Below are 27,850 nucleotides of genomic sequence, written 5' to 3'. Positions count from 1 at the left end.
GAGGGCAGAGGGAGGCAGATCCCAAATCTGATGTTAGCCTGGTCTGTAAGTATGGCAACCAGGACCATACCCAGGTTGTGTCTCAAATAAATGAATAAAGTTAATTCTTGCACCTAAGAAGTCTGGAAGTAGTTGATATAGAGAATAACAATGTCAGGACTTGGTCTGCATTCCTGCCATTCTTCTGGCCTTCCTTTGTCACAGTGTCCATGGAGTCCCACCCTCTGAGAAAGGCCTGTGTGAGAGCTTTAGTTGGTGTTATCGTTGCCTTTCTCCTATGTCACACTGATCTGGTTTTCTAGGTCACAAAATGAATAACTGCGCTGAAAAGGAATTTACTGAACCGAATGTTCTACAACTTAATGCCTACCAGGTTGCCAGTCAAGGTCTTTCTGTTCAGTCTTGGTCCTTGATGTAATGCAGTTCTCGCTTTAGAATGACGGTGGCTGAGGCACTGGCAGAATCGAAACTCAGGTTTTTGTCTCAAAATGGGCTATGAGCCAGCCAGGCATGGTGGCACACACCTTTAATCCCATCACTCCAGAGGCAGAAGGATCTGAGTATGATGCTATTCTGGTTTACTTAGTTCCAGGACAGCCAAAAGAACCCAAAACCAAACCAAACCAAACCACCACCATCACCAAATAATTTAAAACAGGTAAAATGAGCTAGTGGTACCAGATTAGAGAATAAAGCATTTACAATTTTTAGAGTAATCATATTCAGTCCCTCCACTCCTCCCAGATCAGCCCCGACCCTAAAACTGATTTTTTTTCCATCCCCATAAAATCATGTTCTCTCATCCCAACTTCCCTCAGCTTTACTGACCTATACTGAATCCTCCATTCCAGGGTAATTAATCCACACTTTCACAACTTACTTGGTTAATATGCAAACTATACAATGCGCTGGATGCAACTGTGTCAGGGTGTCCCCTCACCACATTCGTGTTCAAGTCCTTACCCATGTGAGGGTATTTGATGATGGAGCCTTTGGGGTTCTTGTGAGCTTTCAGTAGTGGTCCTGAAACAGGGATTGGTAGAGTGCTTAAGAATATGCAAGCACAGTACCAAAGCCGGTTCAGGTTTCTCTTTGTGACTTTTGGCCCTCTTCCCTAACTTCTGGGTCTGTGGTGAGGCAGTGTGTCACACCAGAAGCACACAGAGCAAGCTGCTTATTACTTCATGGCCCAAGAAAGAACTGGAACAAGAGGCTCACAACCCTTGAGGGTATGTTTCCTGGTAAAACGAGACCTTCCTTCAGACATCCCTAGTGCTATTGGCAAGAGTTAGCTGTCAACATATGGGCCTTTGGGGTATATTTCAGATCCAAGTCCTAGCAGGAAGTCATTCTGTTTGGATGAGGTCATAAGGGCGGAGCCCTCATAATGGGAGTGGTTCCTCTCTGCCTTGTTGACACAGCATGAAGGCAAGGCATATCACAAGACTTAAACTGAACTTAAGGCCCGACTATAGTCACCTTCCCCTCCAGCTACTGCCCTCACTGTTCAAGGTTGTTTATTTTCAACACATCTGACATTGTCTTTAACTCAGCAAAGCATGAGCCCTCGTGCCCTTATAGGGCTCACCTCCTACCAGAGATAGACTGGACATAAACAGAACAGGAACCCTGGCGACCAGGAGAGCACAGCAAGAGGGTGCCACTTTTAAGCCTGTCAGTAAGGGATGAACTTCTAAACCACAGGCCTTAAAAGAACCGAGGGAGAAAGTCACTTGTTATCTGCAGGAACTGTTACAGCCAAGAGGAAATGGTATGAAAGCTTTGTGATGTATATGGTGCCTAGCACGTTCCAGGAAAAGGAAACTGGGACAAACTGGGCACAGAACTGATGCACGTTAAAGCTCCTGCAAAGGGCGATTAAGTCTCTAGACACTTGTTTGTGGACTTTCGTTTTGAGACAGGGATCTGTCGTTTGGAGCTATGTGGATCAGCCTGGCCTCCAACTCACAAGTCCTTCTGCCTCTGCCTTTCTGGGTGTACCACCATACCCTGCTAAGCTATACTCAGTGGGAAGTATGCAGCAGAGAGCTTACCAGATGACCAGTAGTGGAGTGGGCCTGAAAGTCCACCACAGAATTCGGTCACTGGATATGGATGCGGTTGAGTGTGGTAAAGGGCCTCTGGAGGATAGTGAAGAGGTTTTAATGAAAATGGCTCCCATGGACCCAATACTTGGGTTTTCAGTTGGGCTGCTTGGAAAATTAGGTGTAGTTTTAATGTTTCCGAAGACTTGAGGCCATGTTGAGTTTGTGGTCAGCCTTGTGGATTAGACATGAGCTTCCAAAGGGTGTGGTGGCATTTGCTTTCAGTCCTAACACAATGCCTTTGCTGGCTACCATGGACTCTTAACTGATACCACTGTAAACACAACCCTTTTAACTTTTTTTCCCCTCTTAAAAACAAGTTAGCTGTTCCTGGTTTTGTCACAGCAATAAGATACTCCCCTACAACAGATGAGAGGCTCCAGGAAGCTGACTGTGCATCCACCAAGGCAGCCCTAATCCTCCAACAATTAGTCACCATGGACGGCCTGACCTGCTCTCACCAGCGGCCTTATAAGCACAGTATGTAACATTTGTAGATGGGATTTCTGTGTAGCTCTGAAGACCATGCTGTCCTCAAACTCAGATCCGCCTGCCTCTGCCTCCCCAAGCACTGGGATTAAAGGCGTGCACCACCACCAGCCACAGTAATGTTTTTACTCCCTAGTTTTCATACCATTTAACTTCACTGACTGAGCTCTATACATTTGGGTGAGTATTTTTCTGACCATCACATTCTCGTTATGCCCAGCCATGGCCATTAACTTAGTCATGCCTGTCACACATCAGACTTCCATCAACCCATCAACACCAAGCTGGTCTCCAACACTTACCTAAAGATGGGCTGAAGTGCCCATCTTGTGTGTTCTCCACTCCAGCACAGCTGCCATGTCTCTAGATTTCTTCACCCTCTACCTTCACACCTCCACTGTTGAAAATGTATTTTACAATCTGTCTTCTGGATCTCTGTCCCAACTCTTAGACTTCTAAGACTTGGTATCCAGAGGTATTCTACAGTTATAACCCCTGGGTCATTTTCCTTCCCAAGAGATTCCATTTGCCAATATCAGCACCACTGCAGTGACAAATTAGAATCTCCTGGGTGTAGGGAGCTATGATTCAAAGGAATGTCCTGATTGTCTTGACACAAGAAGACCCATCCAAAATCACGGGTAGCGCCTTCTGTGAGCAGACCAGATAGAAAGGGCAGATTACTTCCTTGGCTTTTCCTCGTTGTTAGTTGATGTGTTGATTCCTTTCCTAATTCCAAAACCAATGCTTTCAAGCTCCCACTTTGGACTGAGGACACACAGCTCTCCAGGAACAGGAGGTAAGGCTGCTATAAGGCACTTAGCTTCAAAGACCAAGCAACTACCAGATTATAAGTCTAAGGTGACCGAGTTGCTGTTATTTTAATATAAAGTGACATAAAACACTTTAATGCATATATTAATCTCCTGGTTGTCTAGAAAACTGGCTACACGTTCACATTAGATAATTGTCTCCATACTGATACACTCACCTATACATATCTTGCCAGTAATTTTCTCTACTACACTCTTGACCACAGAATTTTTTCAGAAACCATGGCTGGTATAAGCAAACACTAACATATCCCACAGTGTATTTACTTTACTAGGGATGACCCATCAATTCTTATTACTTTCTATTATAAAGAAATGGTCCTAGCTGGGCGGTGGTGATGCACGCCTTTAATCCCAGCACTCAGGAGGCAGAGGCAGGCAGATCTCTGAGTTCGAAGCCAGCTTAGCCTACAAGAGCTAGTCATAGGACAGCTAGGACTGTTATACAGAGAAACCCCGCCTTGAAACAAAAGAGAAATGGTACTAAATTTGGAAGACTTGGTGGACAAACTACAGCCATTATTCCCCATTCAGACATTCTCTAGTGCTAGAACACAAATTCTGTGGAGCTTTTCTACAGGGGCATCACTTGGACTTGAACAGCAAGCACTTCCTAAGTTTTCTACCCTTTGACTTTGTAGCAAAAGAAAGATGCCTTACAGCATTCTGGACAGATGAACTAATCTACATTAAAAAAACAGAGAAACTATCACATTAAGCACCCCAGACAGGCTGATCTTAAGGAAGTACCCTATTCCCAGGGGGTGGCTAACACTAGAACCATCTATTTGCAGATGGGAGGAAATCACTAAATTAAGACAAAACTAGACAAACATTATTATTTAAGACCTTTATTAACAGGTGCTTGCAGTTTGTTGACTTTTTTTGAAAAAATCAAGTTGTAAACTTTTTATTACAAATTAAAAATGAAGTTCTTAAAAATCTTAACTTGACCAGATATGAAACGATTTAAAAACCATTAAAGGTGTATTGAGAAAAACCAGACCTTTTTTTTAAAAAACACATTTGTCATTACCAAAAAGAGACATCTTTAGGTAAAAATAATAAAAACCCCATGCTGCATAGATAATGCAGATAGTTCTAGCGTATCTGGTCAACGGGCAAAAAGCAAGCACTTAAGGTCTTCAGCTCCAATCTTTGTTCATTTCTTATTGCTGGAATTTCATATTCGTTTCTTCTTGTTGGATGACCAAACTGCAAAGAGAAGACTCTTATTTACTACCATCCTCCGAAGTCTTCACATAGCAGACCACACTCTAGGAACAGTCACATTTTAACCACCTCATTTTGCTTCAGCCTAAGATTGGTTTACAACACATTACTACATCTGGAGGAGAAAATGGCAACCGCAGAACCAGGACTTTTTCTGTTTTTTTTTTTAAAAGACAGGATTTCTGTGTATAGTTTTGACTGTCCTGAACTCAATAGATCTGTGTGTCTCTCTCTGCTTCCCAAGTGCTGGGATTAAAGGCGTGCACCACCACTGCCCGGCTGAGATTACTTTTACCAGCAAGTAATGCCAAATGTAAGCTAGGAAGACTTGCTTTTCAGGCTAGCTTCAAATTTAGAGATCTGCTTAACTCTACCTGCAGTACTAGAATTAAAGGTGGGCACTATTAATTTTGTAAGGTTACTTTCCAAAACCTTGAAATCCACATTTCTTCAGAGCACTGGAACTAAGTAAGACTCTGCTTAGCTTTCTGCCAAGGTCAGAGTTGACTGATTCAGAAACGCAGTCACAAGCACATGTGAAGAATGATCTAAAGGGGGACATTTTGTCTAACTTGGATTACATAGTGAATGACACTTTTTCTATCACCGTTTTTAGTTTCTTATGCACTAGGAAACAGTGCAATGGAGGCCAGAGGGCACCAAACCATACTTACCCGGATGATGGTAGAGATGGTAAGCCGGCATTTACTCAGCCCCGCCCTGCTCAGCCTCGGGAGCGGACGAATTCTCAGCTGGTGGATCGGCTGCTTTTGTCTCTTTGCCATCTTGTGGTTTAGGGTTCTCTGGGCGTCTGCGTCGGTAATTGAAGTTGCGGCGATACCGACGTTGAGGTGGCTGCTGACCTTGGGTCTCGTCTCCTTGATTTTCTTTGTCCTCTTCATTGCCGTCCTCTCTAGGCTGTCTTTGGCGAGGAGGGCCCCTGAAATAAATATAATCTCAGGAACAAGAATAGCCTTTGTCCTTTAACCCAACCACAAGTGGCAATACTTGGTACTTAGTTGCACCAACCACTTTCAGACAGCTTAGTGGTGATTCTGTATAAGAAGCGTATTCTCTACTCCATTCATATAAACCAGTAAAGCTGGGCTTGCACCATAATGGTGCACTCTCACTTTTATGTAAACACTTTGATTCAACTTATTTTCTTGCCTATAACTGTTCTGATGCACACGCCCATCTATCATTTTCATTTTTTTATACCAAAAAAATCCCTGACCCCAGTCTTCTCAGTTCCTTTCCATCAAAATTAGCTATACTTCTCAACTGTGAACACACAATTAGAATTTTGTATTTGTACTACGTATTTCTATTTGTACTTGTGCTATGCACAAGGGACAACATGCTTCATTTACTTCTTTCTTAAATTGACAAGCCGTTCACTGAGAAGTGACTTTTCTGGCATGGTTGGAAAATTCTACTCTTTATACAAACTTTAAAAGAGAAATGTTATCACTGGACAGTGATGGTGCACACCTTTTATCCCAGCACTTGGGAGAAAGAGGCAGGCAGATCTTTGTGCATTCGAGGCCAGCCTCATCTACAAGAGCTAAGGCCACAAAGCTACAAAGAAACCCTGTCTTGAAAAAAAGAGCAATGTTATCATAAAATTAAAGGGTTTAGAGAGATTGTTGCATGGTTAAGAACACCTATTCACAGAGGACCCACATGGACGACTCCTAATTATCCCTATTTAAAAAAACTAAGAACATTAGCTATAACAAATCAAAAGTCTGTGTAAGACAAGGTTATATCTATCTGGGTTTTTTTTTTTGGAAGGGCAGGGGCATTGAGACAAAGTTTCCCTGTAGCCTTGGCTCTCCTAGAACTCAGAGATCCACCTGCCTCCGCCTCCTGATTAAATGAGTGTGCCACCATCCCATTATAGAAGGCAAACAATCAAAACAAAGGGGTGTCTGCACAAGACACAAAGAGATTTTGAAGTTCTTCACTGAAAAAAAAAAAAAAAACAAAAAAAACAAAACAGAAGAAAACACAAAGATGATGTTGACACCTGTAGACTTCTGCGTAGACTGCTTTGAGAACATGTTTGTAGTGTGGCAACGGGTGCAGCACTAAATGAATTTCCATGTCATCTTAAAAACAGAGCCATTAGCATAAAAAAGACAGAAGAATTCAGCACAAGGACAACAACACAATAAAATATTCAGTGTCCAGATATACCAATGGTTAACAGTTCAAGTTCTTATTCTTGCTAGGTTTGCTTCCCAATCACCCACAATTACCTGTTCTTAGTATCAGTTCTAGAGCATAAAATGCTTTCTGATCAAAGAAAGGTGCCAGCCAGCACATGTGTGTCAGACACATTCAAATAAAGTAAACCTAAAAGTGAACTAGCAAAATGTTCCTAATTCATCTTAATTAAAAAGATAGAACCAGGTGATGGTGGTACACACCTTTAATCCTAGCACTTGGGAGGCAGAAGCAGGCATATCTCTGTGTTGAGGCCAGCCTGGTTAGAGTTCCAGGACAGGCTCCCAAACTCTCAAAAACAAAACAAAAACCCACCAACAGGACAAGGCACACCCTTTAATCCTAGCACTAATAAGGTAGAGGCAGGCAGATTTGGATATGAGTTTGAGGACAGCAGGGCTACACAGAAATACCCTGTCTCAAAACAAAGGAGGACAGGAGTGGAGGTGTGCTCCTTTTTAATCCCAGCCCTGAGAAGGCAGAGGCAAGTAAGGTTCGTTGAGTTCTGGGTCAGTTACAATTACACAAACCACCACTGGCCAAGTTGGATGCCCTGGAGTACACCTTTCATCTAGCCACTCAGGAGGCTGAGGCAGAGAGTAGAGTCTGGTAGTTTGAGGCTAACAGCCCAGGTAACTCAGTTAAATTCTGTCACAACAAAAACAAAGCCAGGGAGAGGAGCTGGTGGTTAAATGCTCAACCAAGTCTAAGGACTTCTGCCCAGATCACCAGCACCACATAAAAACCTGGGTGATTGGGCAGTGGTGGCACACCAAGGCAGAGGTAGGAGTATCTCAGTTTGAGGCCAGCTTGGCCTACAGAACGAGTTCCAGGAGAGCTCAGGGATATACAGAGACTGTCTTGAAAAACAAAAAACAAAACCCCCAAAAGCTTCGTTATTGTCTGTGATACCAGCAGAGACAGAAACCCCAAAGTTCACTGGTTAGCCAGTCTAGCTCAAAGAAATGAGTTCCAGACCTAGTGAAAGACTCCATTTTAAAAATGGAGAAAAATGGGCTGTCCCAGCAACCATATGGTGGCTCACAGCCATCTATAACAAGATCTGGTGCCCTCTTCTGGCCTGCAGGCACACATGGAATGTTGTATACATAATAAATAAATCTTTAAAAAATGGAGAAAAATGATTGAAAATGTCCAATGATGAAGGAAAAAAAAATGGCCAGGATGATCATTTGTCAGACAAGTTCTGAGCAGGGTGAGAAACTGGCTGCTAGTGCGAGTGCTCCACACGAGTGACCCGAGCTGACGTCACAGCTCTACAACTCCACTGCCAACACGGCCTACGTCCAGCAGTCTCAATTATTCCAATAGTCCTTTTACCTAAACACACAACTTTCTATACTTAAGTAGGTAGACAGGTTCTAGCATGGATGCTTGTAAACAGGCAACAAATACTCCTACCTTCTCTTATCTTCTCTTTAAGTAAGCCATGTTTTAGATACTGTAATTTTAAATACTTTTACCTGTTCACGGATAGAAATTTGGCATTCCATACACTTGCTTTTAAAACAAACAAACAAGATTACTCACTTCAGGACTTCTTACACCTCTGTGAAATAGAATGTGAAGTATTAACTCACGATGCTGGAAAGCTCTAAAATCTGGCTTAAGAATGTAACAGAAACAGGTTATGATGGACCATACCTGCGAAATCGTGGTCTGTAACCCCGATACATATTCTGTCTCACTGGTCTACCTTGCTCTCCTGCACCCTGGTTGTCAGCACCCTGAAAAGACACCAGAAATTAAAATCTACTGAATCAATAAGAACAAAATCCCTATTTGGCAACTTCAAACTTTTATTTTGAGACAGGGCCTCTTTACATAGCCCCTGGCTATACTGGAACTGGATACGTAGACCAGGCTGGCCTCCAGAGAACTGGGATTAAGACAAATACCACCACATCCTGGCCAAATTCCAGTGTAAAGTATCTAATAAGTAATTATGATCATACCATAAATAAACAACCTTGGCGGTTCTTCATAAGCAAAAGTGAAATCTGTAAGTAACAGGTTAATTTAGGGGATTTTCCAGGAGTTAAACTGCAGTCTTTCTAGCCGGGCGGTGGTGGCACACGCCTTTAATCCCAGCACTCGGGAGGCAGAGGCAGGCGGATCTCTGAGTTCGAGGCCAGCCTGGTCTACAAGAGCTAGTTCCAGGACAGGTTCTAGAAACTACAGGGAAACCCTGTCTCGAAAAACCCAAAAAACAAAACAAAACAAAACAAAAAAAAAACCGTAGTCTTTCTATAAAGCTGTTATAAGGAGTAGGTAGGACTGGTTCTCATTTAGCCCTGGCTTCCGTTCCCAGGACAGCAAAGCTGAGAAGACAACACAAAAATGCCCTTACACACACACTGACACCTACCTCCATCACTTCTCCTTGCACAGGAGGGTTGGAATACTGTGGTCGACGCCCATAGGGTCTCCGCAAATAGTAAGGTGGGAACCTTCGCCTGCGATACGGCCGGCGTTGTTGGGCTTGGCCTTCAGGAGCGCTTTCCGATCCCTCGTTCTTTTCCCCACTCTCACTGTTCTGGTAATTCTGCTGGTAATTACGTGGAGGACCCCTACGACGTGGGTAGCGTCTATAATGGTTACGGTCTGCTGCGTATTTACTGCCTTGAACTGGAACTCCACCAGGGCCTGTAACATTTGCTGCCTCCGCACCCTACAAAAGCCATTATTTATTGAAAATAACAAAGGAAATCCAAATACTCAATAAATTTCACACAAGGTGGGGAGGGGAAAAAAATAAAACCTAAGAGAAAACAAAATGGAGGGAGGCTGTCTGCATGAGCAAAGGGTGCATAGGAATGACATCATCGGCTCCTCACTCCTCTGAAGGGACTGCTCTCTAACTGCAGCCAGCACAGCACAGTAGGCTTGATGCACCTGTGTTCATGGTCACCAGAACATATCATCCATCCAATTAGAGCCACCATCCTAATGGATGACACATCCACATTATTTCCATACCGAAGTCAAACCTTTACACAAAAAGCATCCTCACCTTTTCTCCTTCAACAACATCAAACTCCACAGTCTCTCCATCTCCTACACTGCGAAGGTACTTCCTGGGGTTATTCTTCTTTATGGCAGTCTAGTAATATCATTCCAAAAATAAGATTAACAGGGGAGAAGAACGTGCTTTTTCATTTAAAATGTACCACTGTCAATATCATTTTTAGCTTGGATATATACTTAATATTTGCTTTATGTAAGACCAAACTGTCAATTTAGGATAGCAGGGACCAATGTTACCCCCAACCTCTACCAAAGGACTCCAATCTTACAAGGCCCCAACAATTTATCACTATTTACAAAACTAAAGTAATTTAATACCCAAGACAAACAACAAAATGTTTTAAGATGCTTTTTGCAAAAGCATGACATATAAAGAACAAGTAAGGCCTCCATCTATCCCCCAAAGACTGCACTTAATAGTAGAAGCTAGCCCCACACACAGCCAGTTTAGATGACAGGCGAGTTTAGTTTTTATATGCTTCAACTTTGACCATACCAACTCTTGTCCGTTACCATATCAAACGCAATTACAAATGTCAACCAAAATCCCTTCCATCCTGTCTATGAATACTTCCAGGGAAATGCATTTCACGTGTATCTATGCCACTTATATTTCGCTCTCTGTAGAGACTGTTGGTTATTACCTCCCCAGAAAAGTCTAACATAACATTATATAGGGCTTGAAAAATTATGAAGTGCCCAAGGTCACACAGCTATAAAGTGGCTGGGGAACTTTTCTAAATCCAGGTCTTGGGACTCCAAATCCCACGTTCATTCCACATCACAGCAGTATCCATTACAGGATCACTCATGCATTTCCATTCCAGAGGAGGCCGGACAACCAACAATCTGAGGCCAATTAAGCTCCGGTGCCCAGAACTGCAGTCTACTTGATACACCACCACGACCTGAGCAGCCTAAGTCCCAAGAACAGCTCTATGTTGAAACCGCTTGCAAAATAAATAGGAAAGCATATTGGTGACACCTTGTGGGATAAGACTGAGTGAGTTGAGTCAAATAATTGATCTCATCTGTCATCTGAACTGTCGTATAGTTTCATATATATGTAGCCAACTCTCAATTATTTGCAGTCATAAGGAATAGCAGAAGTATGTATTAAAATCCCCAAACAAGTTAAGTCAACATCTTTTAGCCCTTTCCAATCTTTCATGGCTGTCAATGGCAGCAAGACTAATAATAAGCCTTGTTGCTTCTTGTCTGTTAAGTCTGCATATTATTTCCAACTTGCAACAATAGGTAAGATTGTCACCTTACCCAAACAAGAACATTAATCTTTTAAAGGTAACATTTTGTCTAGGCAGTTAGTTTACATTTAGAATTTGAATGTTTCCATAGGGTTTTGAACACACTAGAAAACTCTCAATGTATGTTGTGCAGGACACTTCAAGGAGCTACAAAATGCTACCCTGTTAACCTAAGGAGGACACTGCCACAGGAGTACAGAAACTTTTGACCTCCAATCAGTTTAAAAAAAAGAAGGGGGTGGGGGGTTGAAAATTCTTAAAATAACTTTCAACACAAGTGGATATTTCAACAGTCCTAGTGAAAATCTGATTGCCTGGAAGCACACAGGAAGTGACACATTTCCTAACCCTCTTCATTGTGTGGATACAAGGCTGATGCTGGCAGTGTACCACTTACTTGGCAACATCTTATTTTACCAACAATTCTTTCCTTTTTTCCAAGACAGGGTTTATTCTGTGTAGCCTTGAACTGAGAGATCTGCATGCTCTGCTTCTCTAGTGCTGGGATTAAAGGTGCGCACTGCCACCTACCAGCATTTACCAGTAATTCTTAAATCCTCAATGTCTAGTCATTTTCCTAGTAATCTGTATGTAGTTTATATTTGGCTAATTTACTGACCAACAACGTTGCTGCAATACTAGTATTTAAGCTTCCAGCCAACTCTAAAGGTGATAACAGAACACCACTATTTAAAAAATGTTTTAGAACAAATAAAAAAAGCCACCCTCGACAGTGCTGGCTTCCTATTTCCTTCAGGTAACTGTTTTGTAGCTCTGTTCCATAAAAATTTGTCCTTACCAAAGGCGGACCCGACAATAACAGCATCTGGAAATGTCTTGCCAATGTTTCCACGTATTTATAGCAGCATTATTCAAGTTAGACTCACGGTAGTTATCTGTCTGAAATAGGCACGAAAACTACGTGCCGTCAGTTAACAGATTCAATATTTTAAAAAGTCGTTTTAAATTAATGAGATTCCTAATTGTAACACTTTTTAAAATGAAGTGGACTCTCCAGTGCAAAGCTTCACTCTACACTTTAGTCATGGTATTACTCTTCAGATTCAGGAACTAAATATACTCATCCTTGGATTTAACCTTTAGCAAAGAACCATGTCTGAAAACACACCCACCCATTTCTTCTCACGAGCCTTGAGTCAGAAGTGCAGAGAATCAAGATAAGCACTCACCTGGTGTACAAATACATCTTCCTTGGTGTCATTCCTACAAGACAGGACCAAGATTAACAAATGAAAAATCAATGTACGTTTCACTACCTAAAGCTTATTAAGAACAGCCTGGCCTACAAAGCAAGTCCCAGTACAACCAGGTTACAGAGAAACCCAGTCTTGAAAAACCAAAAAGAACATCCTGTACAGTGGACATCCTTGATTTTCCCAGAGACTTCCCAGCTGTCTCAGATTAAGTGGAAACTCACTTCTATCTTTTAACTTTGAGCGTGAGCAGGGGCGACAACATTAGGAACCTCGGAGAAACCAATTATTCACATGTTCAGCTCTACCTATCAGTAGGCAGGGAAAGAAGAAAATAACAGTGAAACACAAGCTACCTGAACTATTTTAAAGACTAAAAACTGTTGGAAACAGAGATAAGCCCACTCACAACCTGTAAGAAAAGCAAACAAGTCTAAGGCAGTGTAACTAAAAGAGCCATAATTCAATAGGACAGAGTGACAAGCAATGCCCCTTCCACTCCTTATCCTATTAAACATTAACGATAACCTAGCACACACCCTTACCTACTGACCAGCGTTACTAACAGGAGTCGTCATTCTCACTTCCTCCTCACCACTTCTAAACTCTCAATTCCCCAAGGTAATAAAACCACCACAGAAAGTTCTCTAGAAAACACAACACAGAGAATGAAACTTCATGTAAACTACATACACAGCACTTATGTGCCTAACACTGTTTCCTTTACACCCCACACCTTTCACCTCCCATCATGAACACTACAATCCTTAGTCAAGTGAACAGATCCAGCAAAGCTTTATTTTTTGACAGCCTTAAGTCTAGCCTGATCTTGAGCCTATGACAGTTCTGCTTCAGCTTTCACAGTGCTAGCTGGGCTTAGTTATAGGGGTTTACCAGGAAATGACGGTATTTCATTAGAAGAATGTGATATGAGAAAACTATTGCATAAAATGTAATGGAACATCTGAATAAGCAGAACACAGCAAGTTAGGTCAAAGATCCGATAGGAACTACATCTTTTACTAAACGACCACCCAATGAAGATATTTAGACTATCTTTCTTGGGACCAAAATGGAAGAAACAGACAACTAGAAACTGGAAGTGGGGACTAAGTAGAAAATCATTTCTGTCTTAACTTTAGTGTGGGCAGGCTGAAAACATTGAGAAGCTGAAGAACCACTGGAGAAACAGATTTCCTTCCTTTAGTGACCCACTCCACGCTCTTTTCACTATTAGTCAGCCAGAGAAATGGCTTAGCACAGGCTCTCATAGTATTTAATGACCAAAGGCGCCACTGGCATTATGGTAAAAAGCAAAAAAGATCTGCCTCAAGTGCTGGGAATAAAGGTGTGCACCACCTCATCCAATGTAGCCATTCATTGAATCAGTATGCTTTATTTAAACTGATGGAGCCAATAAGATGTTTCAGCAAGTAAAAGTACTTACTGACAATGTGAGTTTGACCCCTGGAACCCACATATAAATACTTCCTGCAGGTTGTTCTCTGACCTCCAAATGTTCCCAACTCCAATAAATAAATGCAATAAAATAATGAAATGAGCCAGGTGTGATGGTGCAAACCTTTAATCTCAACACTTGGGAGGCAGAGGTAGGATTTCTGAGTTCCAGAACAGCCAGGGTTATACAGAGACCCTATCTCAAAAATCAAGAGTATGCTTTCAATTCAGTGAAAAATTTTCCAAGGGTATTTTTATTATGTATGAACTTACTTCTGCGTTATAAAATACCATGTATCTAGGACAACATTTTAAGAATCTGGTTTAGATCACTTTTAAAAATAAGATTATGCTAGCAATAAAACAGCACTATTCTTTAAGAAATACTTTATTATTTTGTGAATACATACAGAAATAGGAAACCCAAACCACAAATACAGCAACTACTGACCTTTGACTAGACTAGCCTACTGAAGAGTAGCAAAGTGTATGTGGATGTCAGGAAGAAGCACACACATACACAGCAGCCTGAATTATGGACGATTAACTTTTTTTTTTTTTTTGGTTTTTCGAGACAGGGTTTCTCTGTGGCTTTGCAGCCTGTCCTGGAACTAGCTCTTGTAGACCAGGCTGGCCTCGAACTCACAGAGATCCGCATGCCTCTGCCTCCCGAGTGCTGGGATTAAAGGTGTGCGCCACCACCACCCGGCTGGACGATTAACTTTTAAACACTACACACTAGGTGTTTTAAATACACCGTGTAACCATCTTCACAAAGCAGGCAACTGAAATACAACTGCAGCTCTTTGCATTTGTGTGTCTTTCTGAGTAAATGATAGTGCGTGCAGGTGCCTGGGAAGCTGAGATACAAGTGTTGGAAGTGAGCTGGGGTCCTATGGAAGAGCATCTAGTGTTTTTAAACACTGAACCGCACTTTACCTTCAGAGGCAGACTAAAACAATTGTGTCTATGATGACTCGTAGTAACAAGGATCCCTTCCTTCTGAGTTCCTGATGTGGTCAGGAGGACAAATGAAGATTCTCCCATTCATCACCACCCACGACACACACTACAGCAATCTAAATTTCCATTAAGCCTCTACAACATTTATCTATGCCTATCATTCAAACCCTAGCTCTATAATTATTATGCCTATTCTACTCAATCTACCCAGACTAACAAGGTTGTTTTGGTTACTGCCTTAAATAAGACCTACCATAAGTTCATTCAAAATAAAATGTTCTACATGCTGTAATTTCCAAGCCCTGAAGCTTGACCTAAAATCACAAATCCCACTTAACTCCTTAGTTGTTCTCTAGGCAGATGTGACCATAGATGCTTCCAAGGGTCTAGACAGGCCTGAAGGCCACCCAACTCCAACTACAGTCTCAAGGAAAGGAAAACAGAAGGCTAATACCCTTGCTGCTCTTTCTGGGGACTTAAGAGTAAATGATTTTACTTGCCCCCCCAAAGTGAAGATCCTGTTCCAAGTTATAAGCCAGTGATTGAATAGTGCCTTCGTGTGTCATCTTAAGATCAGTAATCAATACACCAACAGGTAGCTAGCTCACTCAAGTCTTCATGTGTGAAAGCCAAGAGTCCATGCCCAACACCGCCATAGAGTCCTCCAGACCTTGTGTAACACCTGTTTTATAGTGGATCCACAGTAAGGACTACTAGGGTGACTTTTTTAAAAGCCCAGATTTTAACCACAATCTTTCCAATCTACAAAATTTTCATTTTTACCAAGAACACTGTATTAAAGTCCTACAGGCTTTGCAGTATTACAATATAGGCTTAGCTAACTTTTTTTGCAAGCAATATGAAAAGGCATTACACTGTCAATACTTATGCTCTTAGGCCAAGAGACACTGGCTACTCTGGTTGGAAGTGGACTCTACAAATGTTACCACTGTACAATCCTCTTGACCAAACTAAACAACCAGAACTTCATTTGTCCCCCAGTGAAACTCAAGCAACCATCACTGGGGGAGGGAGGAGTGATTTTTCTAGCTATTCTTGATAGGCTGGACCTCAATCCCTACCTTACCCAGGATAATTCCCTTTGTACTTAAAGCACTTTCAAAAGGGTTGGCCTTCACAGCTGTACCCAAGCGTACAAGGCTTTCTTGTATTCTTTAATGTGCCACATTTGGTTTTTCTGGTGACTACATAGCTTCCTACCAGTATGAAGACCAAGACAAATTTTGTCCATCCTGCTGGAGTGAAACCTCAGCTAAGTAGTAAAAAGCAGCCTTTACCACCCCTCCTCACAGGTGATAAGGCCAGGTATAATAGTGTGGCATTAACCCCAGAGGCAGAGTTTCCCTATTCGCAGTAAGTAATTCTTCAAATGAGCTTCTCCCTTTCCAGGTGACTCTAGGCCATGTCAAGTTTACACTAAAAACTAACCAAGACAGGTAGGCTGTTATGGTGCATGTTTTTAATCCCAGCCCTCAGGAGGCAGAGCCAGGCAGGGTTCTGGAGTTCAAGGACAGAGAGTGAGTTCCAAGACAGCCAGGGCTGTTACAGAGAAACCCTCTCAAAACCCAACCAACCAGGTCTAGTTGGGAAACACCTATAATCTCAGCATCCCCAAAGACACATTTTCTTACTACCTCAAAAAAAAAAAAAACAAAAAAACAAAAAAAAAAAAAACCTAGAAGTCCAATATTCTTTCCTTTAATTCCTCAACTGCATCTCAACATCAGTTTGGGACAGTAAGCAAGCTCTTTCATTTGTAAAGCTGACCTGCACACTAACTAAACTCTGTGGACACTTCAGTTGTTAAGATGGTATAACACGGCAGTTGTTAAATACTCCAGAGCACAAAACTTAAGTTCAAATCTTGTTTCTACTACTTCCTATGTTTATGAGACAAGTCACTCAAACCTGTGTTCCTGAGGAATAAGTCTCAAAGGGTTTTATGATTAAGTCAATTAGATCATCTTGATCAGTAGCAACAGATCCTGAACTACTCACATCACTGTTATTGCAGTCATTAGTTATATACATGGAAACCCCCAAAGGGTGGAGAACCAAAGGAGACTAACACTGACAGCATTAAGTTTTATATTAAGGACATAAAGCTAAACTTTTTAGATCATGGGCTAAATAAAAAGGCCTATGTACAGAGAGAAATGGGAATAAGTAACATAAGAGAATTATATGCAAGACTGGGCCAGGGAGATAGCTCAGCTGGAGAAAAGCTCAGCTGAACCATAAGTCAGTTCGGTCTGTCTTCTGTCCTGCACACAATGCTATACACAATGCTATAGACAGGTATGCCCTCAATACAAACACATGACAAAAAAAATTAAAAGCAACGATGTCATATGTAAAGGTTGAGGCCACAAGCAGAACCTAAGTTCACCTCAGGTATTCTGGATTCTAAATTCTATTACTGAGCTGTAACCCCAAACACCTAAATTATATCACCATAAAAGAAACACACTCCACTGAAAAATGTTCTTGACTCATGATTATCTAGCATGGACCAGTCTCTATATCAAGCACAGAGAGTAACTTGGGGAAGGGATACAAACTAAGTTACATGAAAAACATGGTATACAAAGGGATAAAGTAACCAATTTTCTCTCAATTCCTAGATTATAATGTCTTTAAAGAACTAAAAATTCTGCTACTTTAAAACCTCTTTGATTCTGCCTCTGTGTTAGGATTAAAGGTGTGAACCACCACACCCAGATTTATTTAACTTGTCTTGCCTTCTGGGATTACATGCATGCATCACACTATGTTTTTTATGCAGTGCTAAAGAAGATATTAAGGCTTTATGAACACTAGACAAGCACTCTACACCGTCTGTTACATCTGCAACACCTTTGAGAAGTTTACAAAAAAAACCAGCAGCATTTTAAAAAATTGCCTTGGAACAAAGAATTCTAACCAAGTTGTAAAAAGGCACCAGAGGAGACACCAAATCTTATATTTGAATTATAAAATAACTAAAGATTCTAGAACACATAATCCAGAATTCAGTGTATCCCAAATACTAAATACCTCCTATTTTACATTCTCTACTTTTCCTTTACCAAGAGAAACCTCGCTCACTGGAACCAGACTTTTCAGTATATCTCATTTAAAAACCACACCATCAATATAATGGCCTGATGAGAAGCAAAGCACATTTTAATCAGTTAAATCAGTAACAGGGGTCAGGATAGTCTAACAAAGAATCATCAAAAGCCAATTACATTTAACTTGCCTTAAGAATGATCAACTAAGCTGCTACTAAGATCAGTCATTGATTGTAATCCACACAATGCACAACATAAAACTGCAATATACTCATCTTGGGTAGAAACTGTCTGCTTAAAAAATGTGAAAAGCCTAGGCAAATGTGAAAATGTATTAAATGCATACAAACCCCCAATTTATCCAACTAAAAAGGCTGCCAAGGAGGCTGTCAGCTGCACTGGGCTAAGGGTTCAAACCGCCCCTTGAAAGGTAGGGTGCAGACATCTGCGACTGTTAGCATAGAAACCTCGATCAAAGCACGAATCAGCTGCAGCTTAAAAGCCTACAGGCCACCAACCACGCACAAGCAAGGCATTCCATTTTCTTCTTTGCTCACTAATCACCATTGAAAAACAAAACATGGAAAATGTAGCATCGGTCAGGAAAGCAAACAGCCTACGACACTAGAAAATCCTAGAGTCTGGAAAAACAAAATGTTTCTCTGTAATTGCTACTGTAGAGAAGAGACCATTAAGTGATTGTAATCGCTCCTGTTTGAGTGTTTCCACAACACGGGGTGGACCATCAATGAACGGTTTTTCATCACTCCGTTATTTTTAAAAGCCTAGCTGTCCCATTTGGTAGTGTCCACTTCACAAGCACTCTCTGTCACTCGTAAGCGTTCTCTTCACTATCTACTTATTTAACGCCTTCTAAGCAAGCAAGTAATGCTGAAATGGCGCCAAGTCTCACAGCTGTACGGCCAGGATTGCTGCTGGCACTCGCGGTGCTCTACACCCATGCAACTGCACTAGCCTTGGCAGCCATCTTGAAAAAGATGCCGGGCTCACAAGGGAGCCCAGAGTGCAGGCACTGCCTGCACTCACACCACGGGCTACAAACCATTCTACGGATCTATTAAGGTGTAGTTTGCAACTACGATCAAGGTTAAATTCCCAAGGACTTAAACCCACGCCAATAAGCTACAGCCAAGCTTGAACAAAAATTCATTTGATCAGCATGATTCCCCGACAAGGAAGTAGAAGAAATAAAAATTGAGGAAGAGCCATTTTCTTCGGATGTATTATCTGCCGTTTGGACAAATAAGAGCCCTCTTGGGCTGAAAGAGTTCTACAGAAAATGTGCTCGAGGTACTCAAACGACTGCATATTTGAGTCGACTAAACAAAGGCAACATAACCTTCCAGTACAGATAACATCTCGGGCACTTGACATGTCAAATCACGTTCCCCAAGAGGTTAACAAGGTGAAAAAAAAATCACCTGTATGGTAATTAGGGGGTCACATTCTTACATAGCAATTGCCAGGAAGCAGAAAAGGATGTCAAGGTTAAAACGTGCTTAGCCTGGAGTTGCCTCAGTTTGAGGCAAGGTAACTGTTATGGGGCTGGCTCATGTGCCGCGCTTGCCTTGACCTGCTTTGTGCCACCACCGCTCTGAGGCTCGCTCGAGATTGGTATTTAACGGCAAAACAAAGCAAGTCTACAGAGCCACTAATCCCGGCACCCGAGGACCAAACACCACGCTTCCAACCCCGCTCCCTGTCAGGCCCGCGGCGGCAGCGGCTCGGGAGATTAGCCACGCCGGAGGCGGGCCCGAGCTTTCCACACCGGCATCTCACCTGTTGATGAAACCGTATCCGTTCCTTACATTGAACCATTTTACTGTTCCCAAAACCTTCGTTGCTGGAAAACAAAGCACAACAACGTCCAATCAGCAGCTGGCCCTGGAAGTCGGTCCAGGATCCGGCCGCGGGCCCGGGCAGCCGCCCTCCCCGCACACGTGGGTGCGCTGGGCAGCGCGGGTCCGAGGTGGGTGTGCGCCCGGGCGGCGAGCACGTGAGCGCCGGGGAAAAGCAGCCCGCGCCGCTCCGGCTGCGTAGGCGGCGGGGCGGGGATCCCGCGCACGAGGCCCCGAAGCTGGTGGGCGCGGGGGAGGGGCGGCGGCGACTGCGGCGGCGGCCGGAGCAGCGGCGGGAGCCGGGCGTGCGCGCGCCGCGGGCCTCGGGGGGAGGGGCGGCCGCGCAGTCGGTGGCTCCGGGCCGCGACGCCTAACGGTCCGGCCCGCGGCCCCACCCCCGGTCCCTTCTGGCGCTCACCGATGACCTTCTTGTCCCCGCCGGCGGGCGCCGCCGATGTGAGGCCGCCCGGGCCGCCACTCCCCGCGCCGCTGCCCGTGGAGCCGGGCTTGGTGTCGGCGGCGCTGAGGGCGGCGGCGGGGGCGGCGGGCGGCTGCTGGGTCTCGGCCTCGCTGCTCATGGTTGCGGTGGTGGTGACTGGGGCCGGCGGCGACGGCTGCGGCTCCTCCCGGGGTGTGATGGTGACTAGGCCGGCGGCGGCGGTGGGGCTCTCAGGGCTCTCTGGGGTCCGCTCTCCGCTCCCGCTACCGATCGAACTAGCGAGAATGGCGGGACGGGCGGGATAAGCCCTGCGATAGGCCCGCCCTCGTCCTCTCCCATTGGCCCGAGCCGCCGTCGGTCCCACCACCTGACCGGGTCCCTAGCGCCTATTGGCTCACGCTCCATGGCTCCTGCGCTCTCATTGGACCCTTGGGCGACTAATTCGGCCGACCCACAGCCGCTCCTGCCTTCGCCGCCATAGAGACCGGAACTAGAATGAGCTCCTCGGCCGTGAGCACCATAGAGTACCGGGAGGACGCGTAGAGGGAATGTGCCTTCCCGGGGCTGCGTTCGTCGCGCACGTGGGCCGCGGTGGCCGGGCCTAGCCGGGCTTCTAGAAGGGGCTCCCTCCCTCGACAGGGTGAGCGCCGCGGCCTCCTTAATGGTTCAGGCTTTTGACGGTCCAGTCACCTTGGATGGACCACGCAGGCGCTCCGGCTGCCACGAAATCAGCGTGTTCAGGGCGGAGGTGCTCCTTTGCCCGGCCGTATGAGGAATGTGTTTCATATTGGCCACAAATTAGATTTAATTTAGTTTCTTATTTATTGGCTAAGTTAGACAGCCCTCTCCCCAAGCAACAATGTAGACATGAATTGATTGCTCTCCATGTTTTTACACCCTGTAAAATGCAGGCTGCCTTCTGTTACCGAGGCCCTCCGCCTACCTTCATTCATTCTTTATTAGGCGTCTACTATTGACTGGGGATTGAAATAGTTTGCCCGTCAGTTTCTGCCTTCAGACGGAAGCAGAAATTTAAACGCCCAACACGGCGTAGCTGGATGAGCGCAGCGTTCCGGGAGGGAAACAGGAAGAGTTGGGTGGTGACATTTCAGGCAAAGGTAGGTTTGTGCAAAGGCCTAGGAAAAGATAGGGCCTCAAGGAAAATGCAAATAAAGGGATTCTGTTGGAGTAGAAGGAAATCTGGATTGTAGAGATTTATCCTGAGGTCTCAGTGAGGAAGGTAGCTTTGGAGTTGTAAATAGGGAGTCCCGTCTTAAGGCTGCAGAAAGAGAAAGGGTGGAAATAGGGAACGCAGTTAGGGAGATCCAATATGGCTCTGTAAAAGCACTTGAGACCTACCTGAAGATTTTTATCCCTGAGCCCCACAGGGTGAAAAAAAGAAAGCCTTTTCCTGCAAGTTTGAGTTTGACCTCCCCATGTGCGCTGTGGCATGTACCTCCCACCTCCCAGTAAATAAGTACACGCAATAGAAATTACAAAAAGGCTGAGTGGTGGTGGCCCACATCTTCAGTCCCAGCACTTAGAGGCAGGCAGATAACTCTGTGCTCGAGGCCAGCCTGGTCTACAAGAGCTAGTTCCAGGACAGGCTTCTACAGAGAAACCTTGTCTTGTCGGGGTGGGAGTTGGGGGATAACAAGAAGAAAGTTAGTGCAATAACCCTTCCTGCCTGCTCCATGTAGGCCTGCCACTCCACTTGGTAAAGGTCTCCTCAGTCAATTCTGGAAAATCTGATCCTGAAGCCACTTAGGCTACTTTGCCATTGCTTTTGGTGATTACTTTTGCTTAAAGCAGGGACAACAAAAATAATTAATTTTTTTAATTTTTTAAAATTAATGACTTATTCTTGTTTTTATGTGCACTGGGTTGGTGTGTTTTGTCTGCATGTATGTCTGTATGAGGGTGTCAGATCCCCTGGAACTAGAGTTAAAGACAGTTGTGAACTGCCATGTGGGTGCTGGGAATTGAACCCAGGTGTTCTGGAAGAGCAACTAGTGATCTTAACTGCTGAGCTATCTCTCCAGTCCAGCAAAACATAGTATGTTAAAGTTTTGTGGGCTGTTGGGTTATAACGGATCAACTTTTAGCTCTGAAAGCAGAGGGTACGTGTGTTTTGAAATTTTTTTACTGACAATATTCTATTTTTATTTTGGGGGGCACAATGGAGGTAAGAGGACATCTTGTGGAGTTCAGTCTCCCCTTTCACTGTGTAGGCCCCCGGTGTGGAACTCAGGTCATCCCCCTTTCTGTCAGCATCAAGCGGTCTTCCTGGCCCTGAGACAGTTTACTCATAGAGCTGACCTAGAAATGGGATGTAGCCTTTACTTGTCACAAGGCCGTCATCTTTAAATTGTTTTACTATTAAAAACATGCAGGGTTTTTCTTTTATTGTTTTGTCTTTTGAAACAGGGTCTTATTGTGTAGCCCAGGTTGGCCTCAAATCCTTGAGACCCACCTGCTGGGTTAAAGGCCTGCACCACTGCACCCAGTCTCCCGCCTTGGTTTTCTGAGGCCAGGTCTCTCTGTGTAACAGCCCTAGAACTAGCTCTTCTAGGTCATGCCGGCCTCGAACTCAGCCTCACACGGAGATCCACCTGCCTCTGCCTCTCGGGGCTGGGGTTGCCACCTTACAAACACTTGAACTCTTTTGTGACTCCATTATATCCCAATTAAATGTGGTATGACTTCTTTAAAGTAACTCCCCACCCACTCGTGCCTTGTCCAGCCTATCAGGTTTTACCTGTTAGTACATACGAAAAGTCCTATCCACTGTAAATCTGTAAATCGCTTTTACAACATTCTCCCCTCTATGACCCCTCCCCCACAGACAGGGTTTCTCTGTGTAGCCCTGGCTGTCCTGGAACTCACTCTGTAGACCAAGATGGCCTCGAACTCACAGAGATCCACCCACCCTTTGACAGAGTCCCACTTGGAAGTTCAGGCTGCCTGGAATCCATGACCTGAGTGGCAGCTGTCTAAGCACGTGCCCTCCTGCCTGATCTTTGCTTGAGCACCTATCTCGTGCCTAAGGTATTTGTTATTTTGTTTTCCTTTGATTTGAGACAGGGTCTCGCCATGCCTGGAACTCACAGAGATTCCTGTGTCTGTCTCTGAAATGCTAGGATTAAAGATGTGTGCTACTGTGTCAAGCTGTGTAATGTTTTAATATATGCTCCTTTTGTTTCTGTGGTGCCAAGGGTTGAAAATAATCATATGGTTAATGATACAGTGTAGCAACAGGGTTATCTGGGCAGTAATTCAGATGAAAAGGCTTGGGGCAGCACGGTGGATAGAGAGCTGCTGTTTAGCCACCCTTCCTCAGCATGCCCTGCAGGCCTGAGATTTTTCTAAAATTATAAAGCTAAAGACAGCAAACCGGGCGACGGTGGCGCACGCCTTTAATCCCAGCACTCGGGAGGCAGAGGCAGGCGGATCTCTGTGAGTTCGAGGCCAGCTTGGTCTACAAGAGCTAGTTCCAGGACAGGCTTCAAAGCTACAGAGAAACCCTGTCTCAAAAAACCAAAAACGAACAAACAAACAAACAGCAATGACAGCCATGATAACAGAATGTGGTGGGTATCTGTACTCCCAGAAGTTGAGAGGCTGAAGCAGAAGGATCTCTGATTTAGAGGCCTTCGTGAGCTGCATAGTAAGTTCCAGGCCAGCATGGACAGAACCCGTAAGATTAAAGGAGCAGGAACTAGGGAGATGGCTCCGTGGTTAGATTGCAAGCCGTGATCTGCGTGACTGGAATTGGATTCCCAAAATAAATGCTGAGTGGGTGTGGCAGCCCTCTCATAATTTCAGCCCGGAGAGGCAGAGACTGCATCCCTAGGACAAGCTACCTAGCAATTCTAGCTGTATCAGTCCGCTCTGGGTTGAATTGTGGTGATCTGTCTCCATGAAGAAGACGGACTAGCAAAGAATTCTGGACAACCTCTTGAGCACCCACACACAAAACCTGCATATGCATGACATATACATACAAAAGATGTGGAAAGAAATAAATGTTAACTGCTTTGGAAAGATGGTATCTTGAGGTAAAATGCCAATTCTGTCACATCTGTCTTTGTCTTAGGGGTGTCCTTACTTCCTCATTTGGGTACTCTGTGCTTTGGTGAAACATGAAGATAGCATGTTAAGATGCACTGGTGCAGACACCTTTAATCCCAGCACTCAGGAGGCAGAGGCAGGCGAATCACTGAGTTTGAGGCCAGCCTGGTCTACAGAGTGAGTTCCAGGACAGCCAGGGCTCTACAGAGAAACTATCTCAGAAAAATAAAAACAAATAACACAAAGATGAACCCTAAGATTGACAGGTCCTTTTGAAACTCACTTCCTACATCTACTTTCTGCTAGTTACCCACCACCATCACTACTTTCGGAGTTTATAGCTGCCAATCTGTCCAAGAACCACCTTACACACAATTCTAGTTCCTGTATTTAAGCAATGCAAGGGGACACAGCCCAGGAATCTCCTTTGCAGAAAGTAGCTCTCACTGTGTCCCCCATCCCTCACAGGCTCTGGTTTCTGGTTTAGGAACACATTTTTTAAAGATATTTATTTATTATGTATATAATAGTCAGTCTGTGTATATGCCTACAGGCCAGAAGAGGACACCAGACTCCATTGCAGATGGTTGTGAGCCACCATGTGGTTGCTGGGAATTGAACTCAGGATCTTTGGGAGAGCAGGCAATGCTCTTAACCTCTGAGCCATCTCTCCAGCCCTAGGAACACATTTTGACTCATCCAGGCCCTCCTCCCTAGTCTCAGTCAACACAACATTTACATCACACATCAATTCTTCCAAGCTTTCAAAAGTTGTTTGTTTTGGGTTTTTGTTTGTTTTGGTTTTTTGTTTGTTTTTTTTTTTTTTTTTTTAGACTGAGTTTCTCTGTAGCTTTGGCGCCTCTCCAGGAACTAGCTCTGTAGACCAGGCCTTAAATTCTCAGAGATTCACCTGCCTCTGCCTCCCGAGTGCTGGAATTAAAGGCACGTGCTGCACCACCACCGGGAAAAAGTTTGTTTTTTTTGAGACAGGATTTGTACTCCTAGGTTGGCCTGGAACTATGTATACCAGGTTGGCCTCCATAGAGACCCACTTGCTTCTCTTTCCCAAGTGTCTGGTGCCTTTAAATTTTTGCTATCTTTGTGTATATGGTGTGCATGTGTTTATGTGTGTGTGGGTCTTGGGACACAAATGTCAGTCCTTGATTTCCTGATGCTTTGGGGCAGCTTCTCTCAAGAGAAGTTCTGCTGTTGTGCCGAATATTTCAGGGTTGCTGACTGGCAAGCTTTCCTGGAATTCTCCAGTTTCAGCTTCCTACCTTGCTCTTCAACTACTGGGACTACAAACACATCCTGGCTCTTTGATGGGTTCTGGAGATCTGAACTCACACTATCATACTCGTCCAGAAAGGCTTTTATTGGATGAGACATCTCTCCAGGCCCGAAAATCCCTCTCCTTGTTAAAGTGGGGGTTGTTTGTTTGTTTGTTTTAAAAATCTTTTTTTTTTTTTTTTTGGTTTTTCGAGACAGGGTTTGTTTTTAAAATCTAACCTTTTCCTTTCATCTCAACTTTCTACACTACTTGAATATCTGATTTATGTAACACATACTGATTGAACACCTACTAGATATTCAATGCTTAGTTTTTCCAGGTGTTAGGGACACAGCAGTTGAAGAAACAACTAAAAACCCATCAAAACTAAAGACACCAGACCACATTTCCTGCCTTTACCACCCAAGTAAAAACTACCTGTCTCCTGTCATAAGCATGGGCCACATCTTACTCCTCTTCCAGCTTCAGCAGAGACTGGCACAGCAGCAGAGATGGCATGGCAGCAGTGCCAGGTGTCAGTGAACTCAGCTGCACTCGATCACAAAGATGCTGGGTTACGGCACAGCTGTTCCATCTTTCCATCTCTTGATATCTCCGCCCTGTTCGGTTACTTACAGACCTCTGCTTAGCATGAGTTTGTTTTTTTTCTTTATCATCTGAAGTCTGTTTACATAGCTAGAGGACTTAGGGTCTCTTTGTTTTCACTACCTTGTCCCTGACACAGAAATGGCACTTTAAGGCAAGTTCTGTTATAGAGTTTTACTGTTTCATCTGCCCATATAGTTGAGGAATCTCTCACGAGATGGGAGAAATAGGAATGGATAGGTATGGTGGCACATGGCTGTAATCCCAGTAAGTAGGGGGAAGAGGTGGGAAGACCCCAGTTTGGTCCACACAGTGAGTTCCAAGCTACACACGGCTACATGGCAGACTCTATCCTCCCAAAATATAGAAATGGACATGGTAAATGCCTCATGAACATTATAACATCAGAGGAACTTTCTTGTGTGTTTTTAAATATTTATTTATTTATTTATTTATTTATTTATTTATTTATTTATATGTATACAATATTCTGTGTGTATGCCTGCAGGCCAGAAGAGGGCACCAGACCTCATTACAGATGGTTGTGAGCCACCATGTGGTTGCTGGGAATTGAACTCAGGACCTTTGGAAGAGCAGGCAATGCTCTTAACCTCTGAGCCATCTCTCCAGCCCTTTCTTGTGTGTTTGTGTGTTTGAGGCAGGGTCTTGTAAATGGACACCTTAAATGCTTCATGAAAGTTGTATTACAGAACTTTCTTTATTGTTTTTATTGAGCTATACATTTTTCTCTACTGTTCTCCCTTCCTCTCCTCTCCCCTTCTACCCTCTCCCATGGCCTCCATGCTCCCAATTTACTCAGGAGATCTTGTCTTTTTCTCCTTTCGATCTATATAGATCCGTGTAGTCTCTTACAGTCGTCTGGTTGTCTGGAGTTGTTGTGGACTGTAGGTTCATTTTCTTCCTTTGCTTTGTGCCTAGAAGTCACTTATGAGTGAGCACATATACTTGTTACCTCACTCAATGTTTTTTTGTCTAGACCCATCCATCTGCATGCAAATTACAATATGTCATTATTTTTTACCGTTGTGTAGTACTCCATTGTGTAAATGTACCACATTTTCTCAATTCATTCTTTAGTTGATGGGCCTCTAGTTTCTATGTTCTGGCTATTACAAATAATACTGCTATGAACAAAGTTGAGCACATATCATTGTGGTTTGATTGTCCTTTGGGTACATACCCAAAAGCAGTATTGCTGAGTTTTGAGGTAGATTGTTTCCTAATTTTCTGAGAAATCACTACACTGATTTCCAAAGCAGCTGTACAAGTTTGCACTCCCACCAGCAATGGAGTAGCATTCCCCTTACCCCACATCCAGAGGAACTTTCTTGTGTATATTTAAGACAGGGTCTTGCTAAATGGATACATTAAATACCTCATGAAAGTTACATCAGAGGACCTTTCTTGTGTGTGTGTGTGTGTGTGTGTATGTGTGTGTGTGTGATAGCATCTTGCTACATAGCCCTGGTTGTCCTGGAACTGTGTAATCCAGCCTTGAATTCAGAGATCAGCCTGCATCTGAGTGTGGGATTAAAGGCGTGTACCACCACGCTCTAGCTCATAGTAACTTTCTCATCCTCACATTATACTCCATAGGCAGTGGAATCTTTCCATGTTAGATCATTCCTATTCCAAAATTTTCCAAGGTATGGTATCTATCTGTCCTGTGT

General features: G+C 43.8%; 1 protein-coding gene across 1 annotated transcript; it reads right to left on the bottom strand.

Moving 5' to 3' along the window:
* Window positions 1-4,262: 4,262 nt before the first annotated feature.
* On the bottom strand, window positions 4,263-20,477 carry Ybx1 (Y-box binding protein 1). The gene is made up of 8 exons (XM_038334197.1): window positions 20,192-20,477; window positions 19,715-19,778; window positions 12,396-12,429; window positions 9,927-10,016; window positions 9,282-9,584; window positions 8,558-8,640; window positions 5,335-5,600; window positions 4,263-4,642 (listed from the first exon to the last, which is right to left on the bottom strand). Exons 1-7 carry the CDS (start codon window positions 20,349-20,351, stop codon window positions 5,366-5,368), a joined length of 969 nt encoding a protein of 322 aa, XP_038190125.1. The 5' UTR covers window positions 20,352-20,477; the 3' UTR covers window positions 4,263-4,642; window positions 5,335-5,365.
* Between the last annotated feature and the right edge of the window lie 7,373 nt (window positions 20,478-27,850).

This window comes from Arvicola amphibius, chromosome 6 (genome assembly GCF_903992535.2).
Source record: "Arvicola amphibius chromosome 6, mArvAmp1.2, whole genome shotgun sequence".
Lineage (NCBI taxonomy): Eukaryota > Metazoa > Chordata > Mammalia > Rodentia > Cricetidae > Arvicola > Arvicola amphibius.
This window is presented reverse-complemented; position numbering and strand designations above follow the sequence as displayed.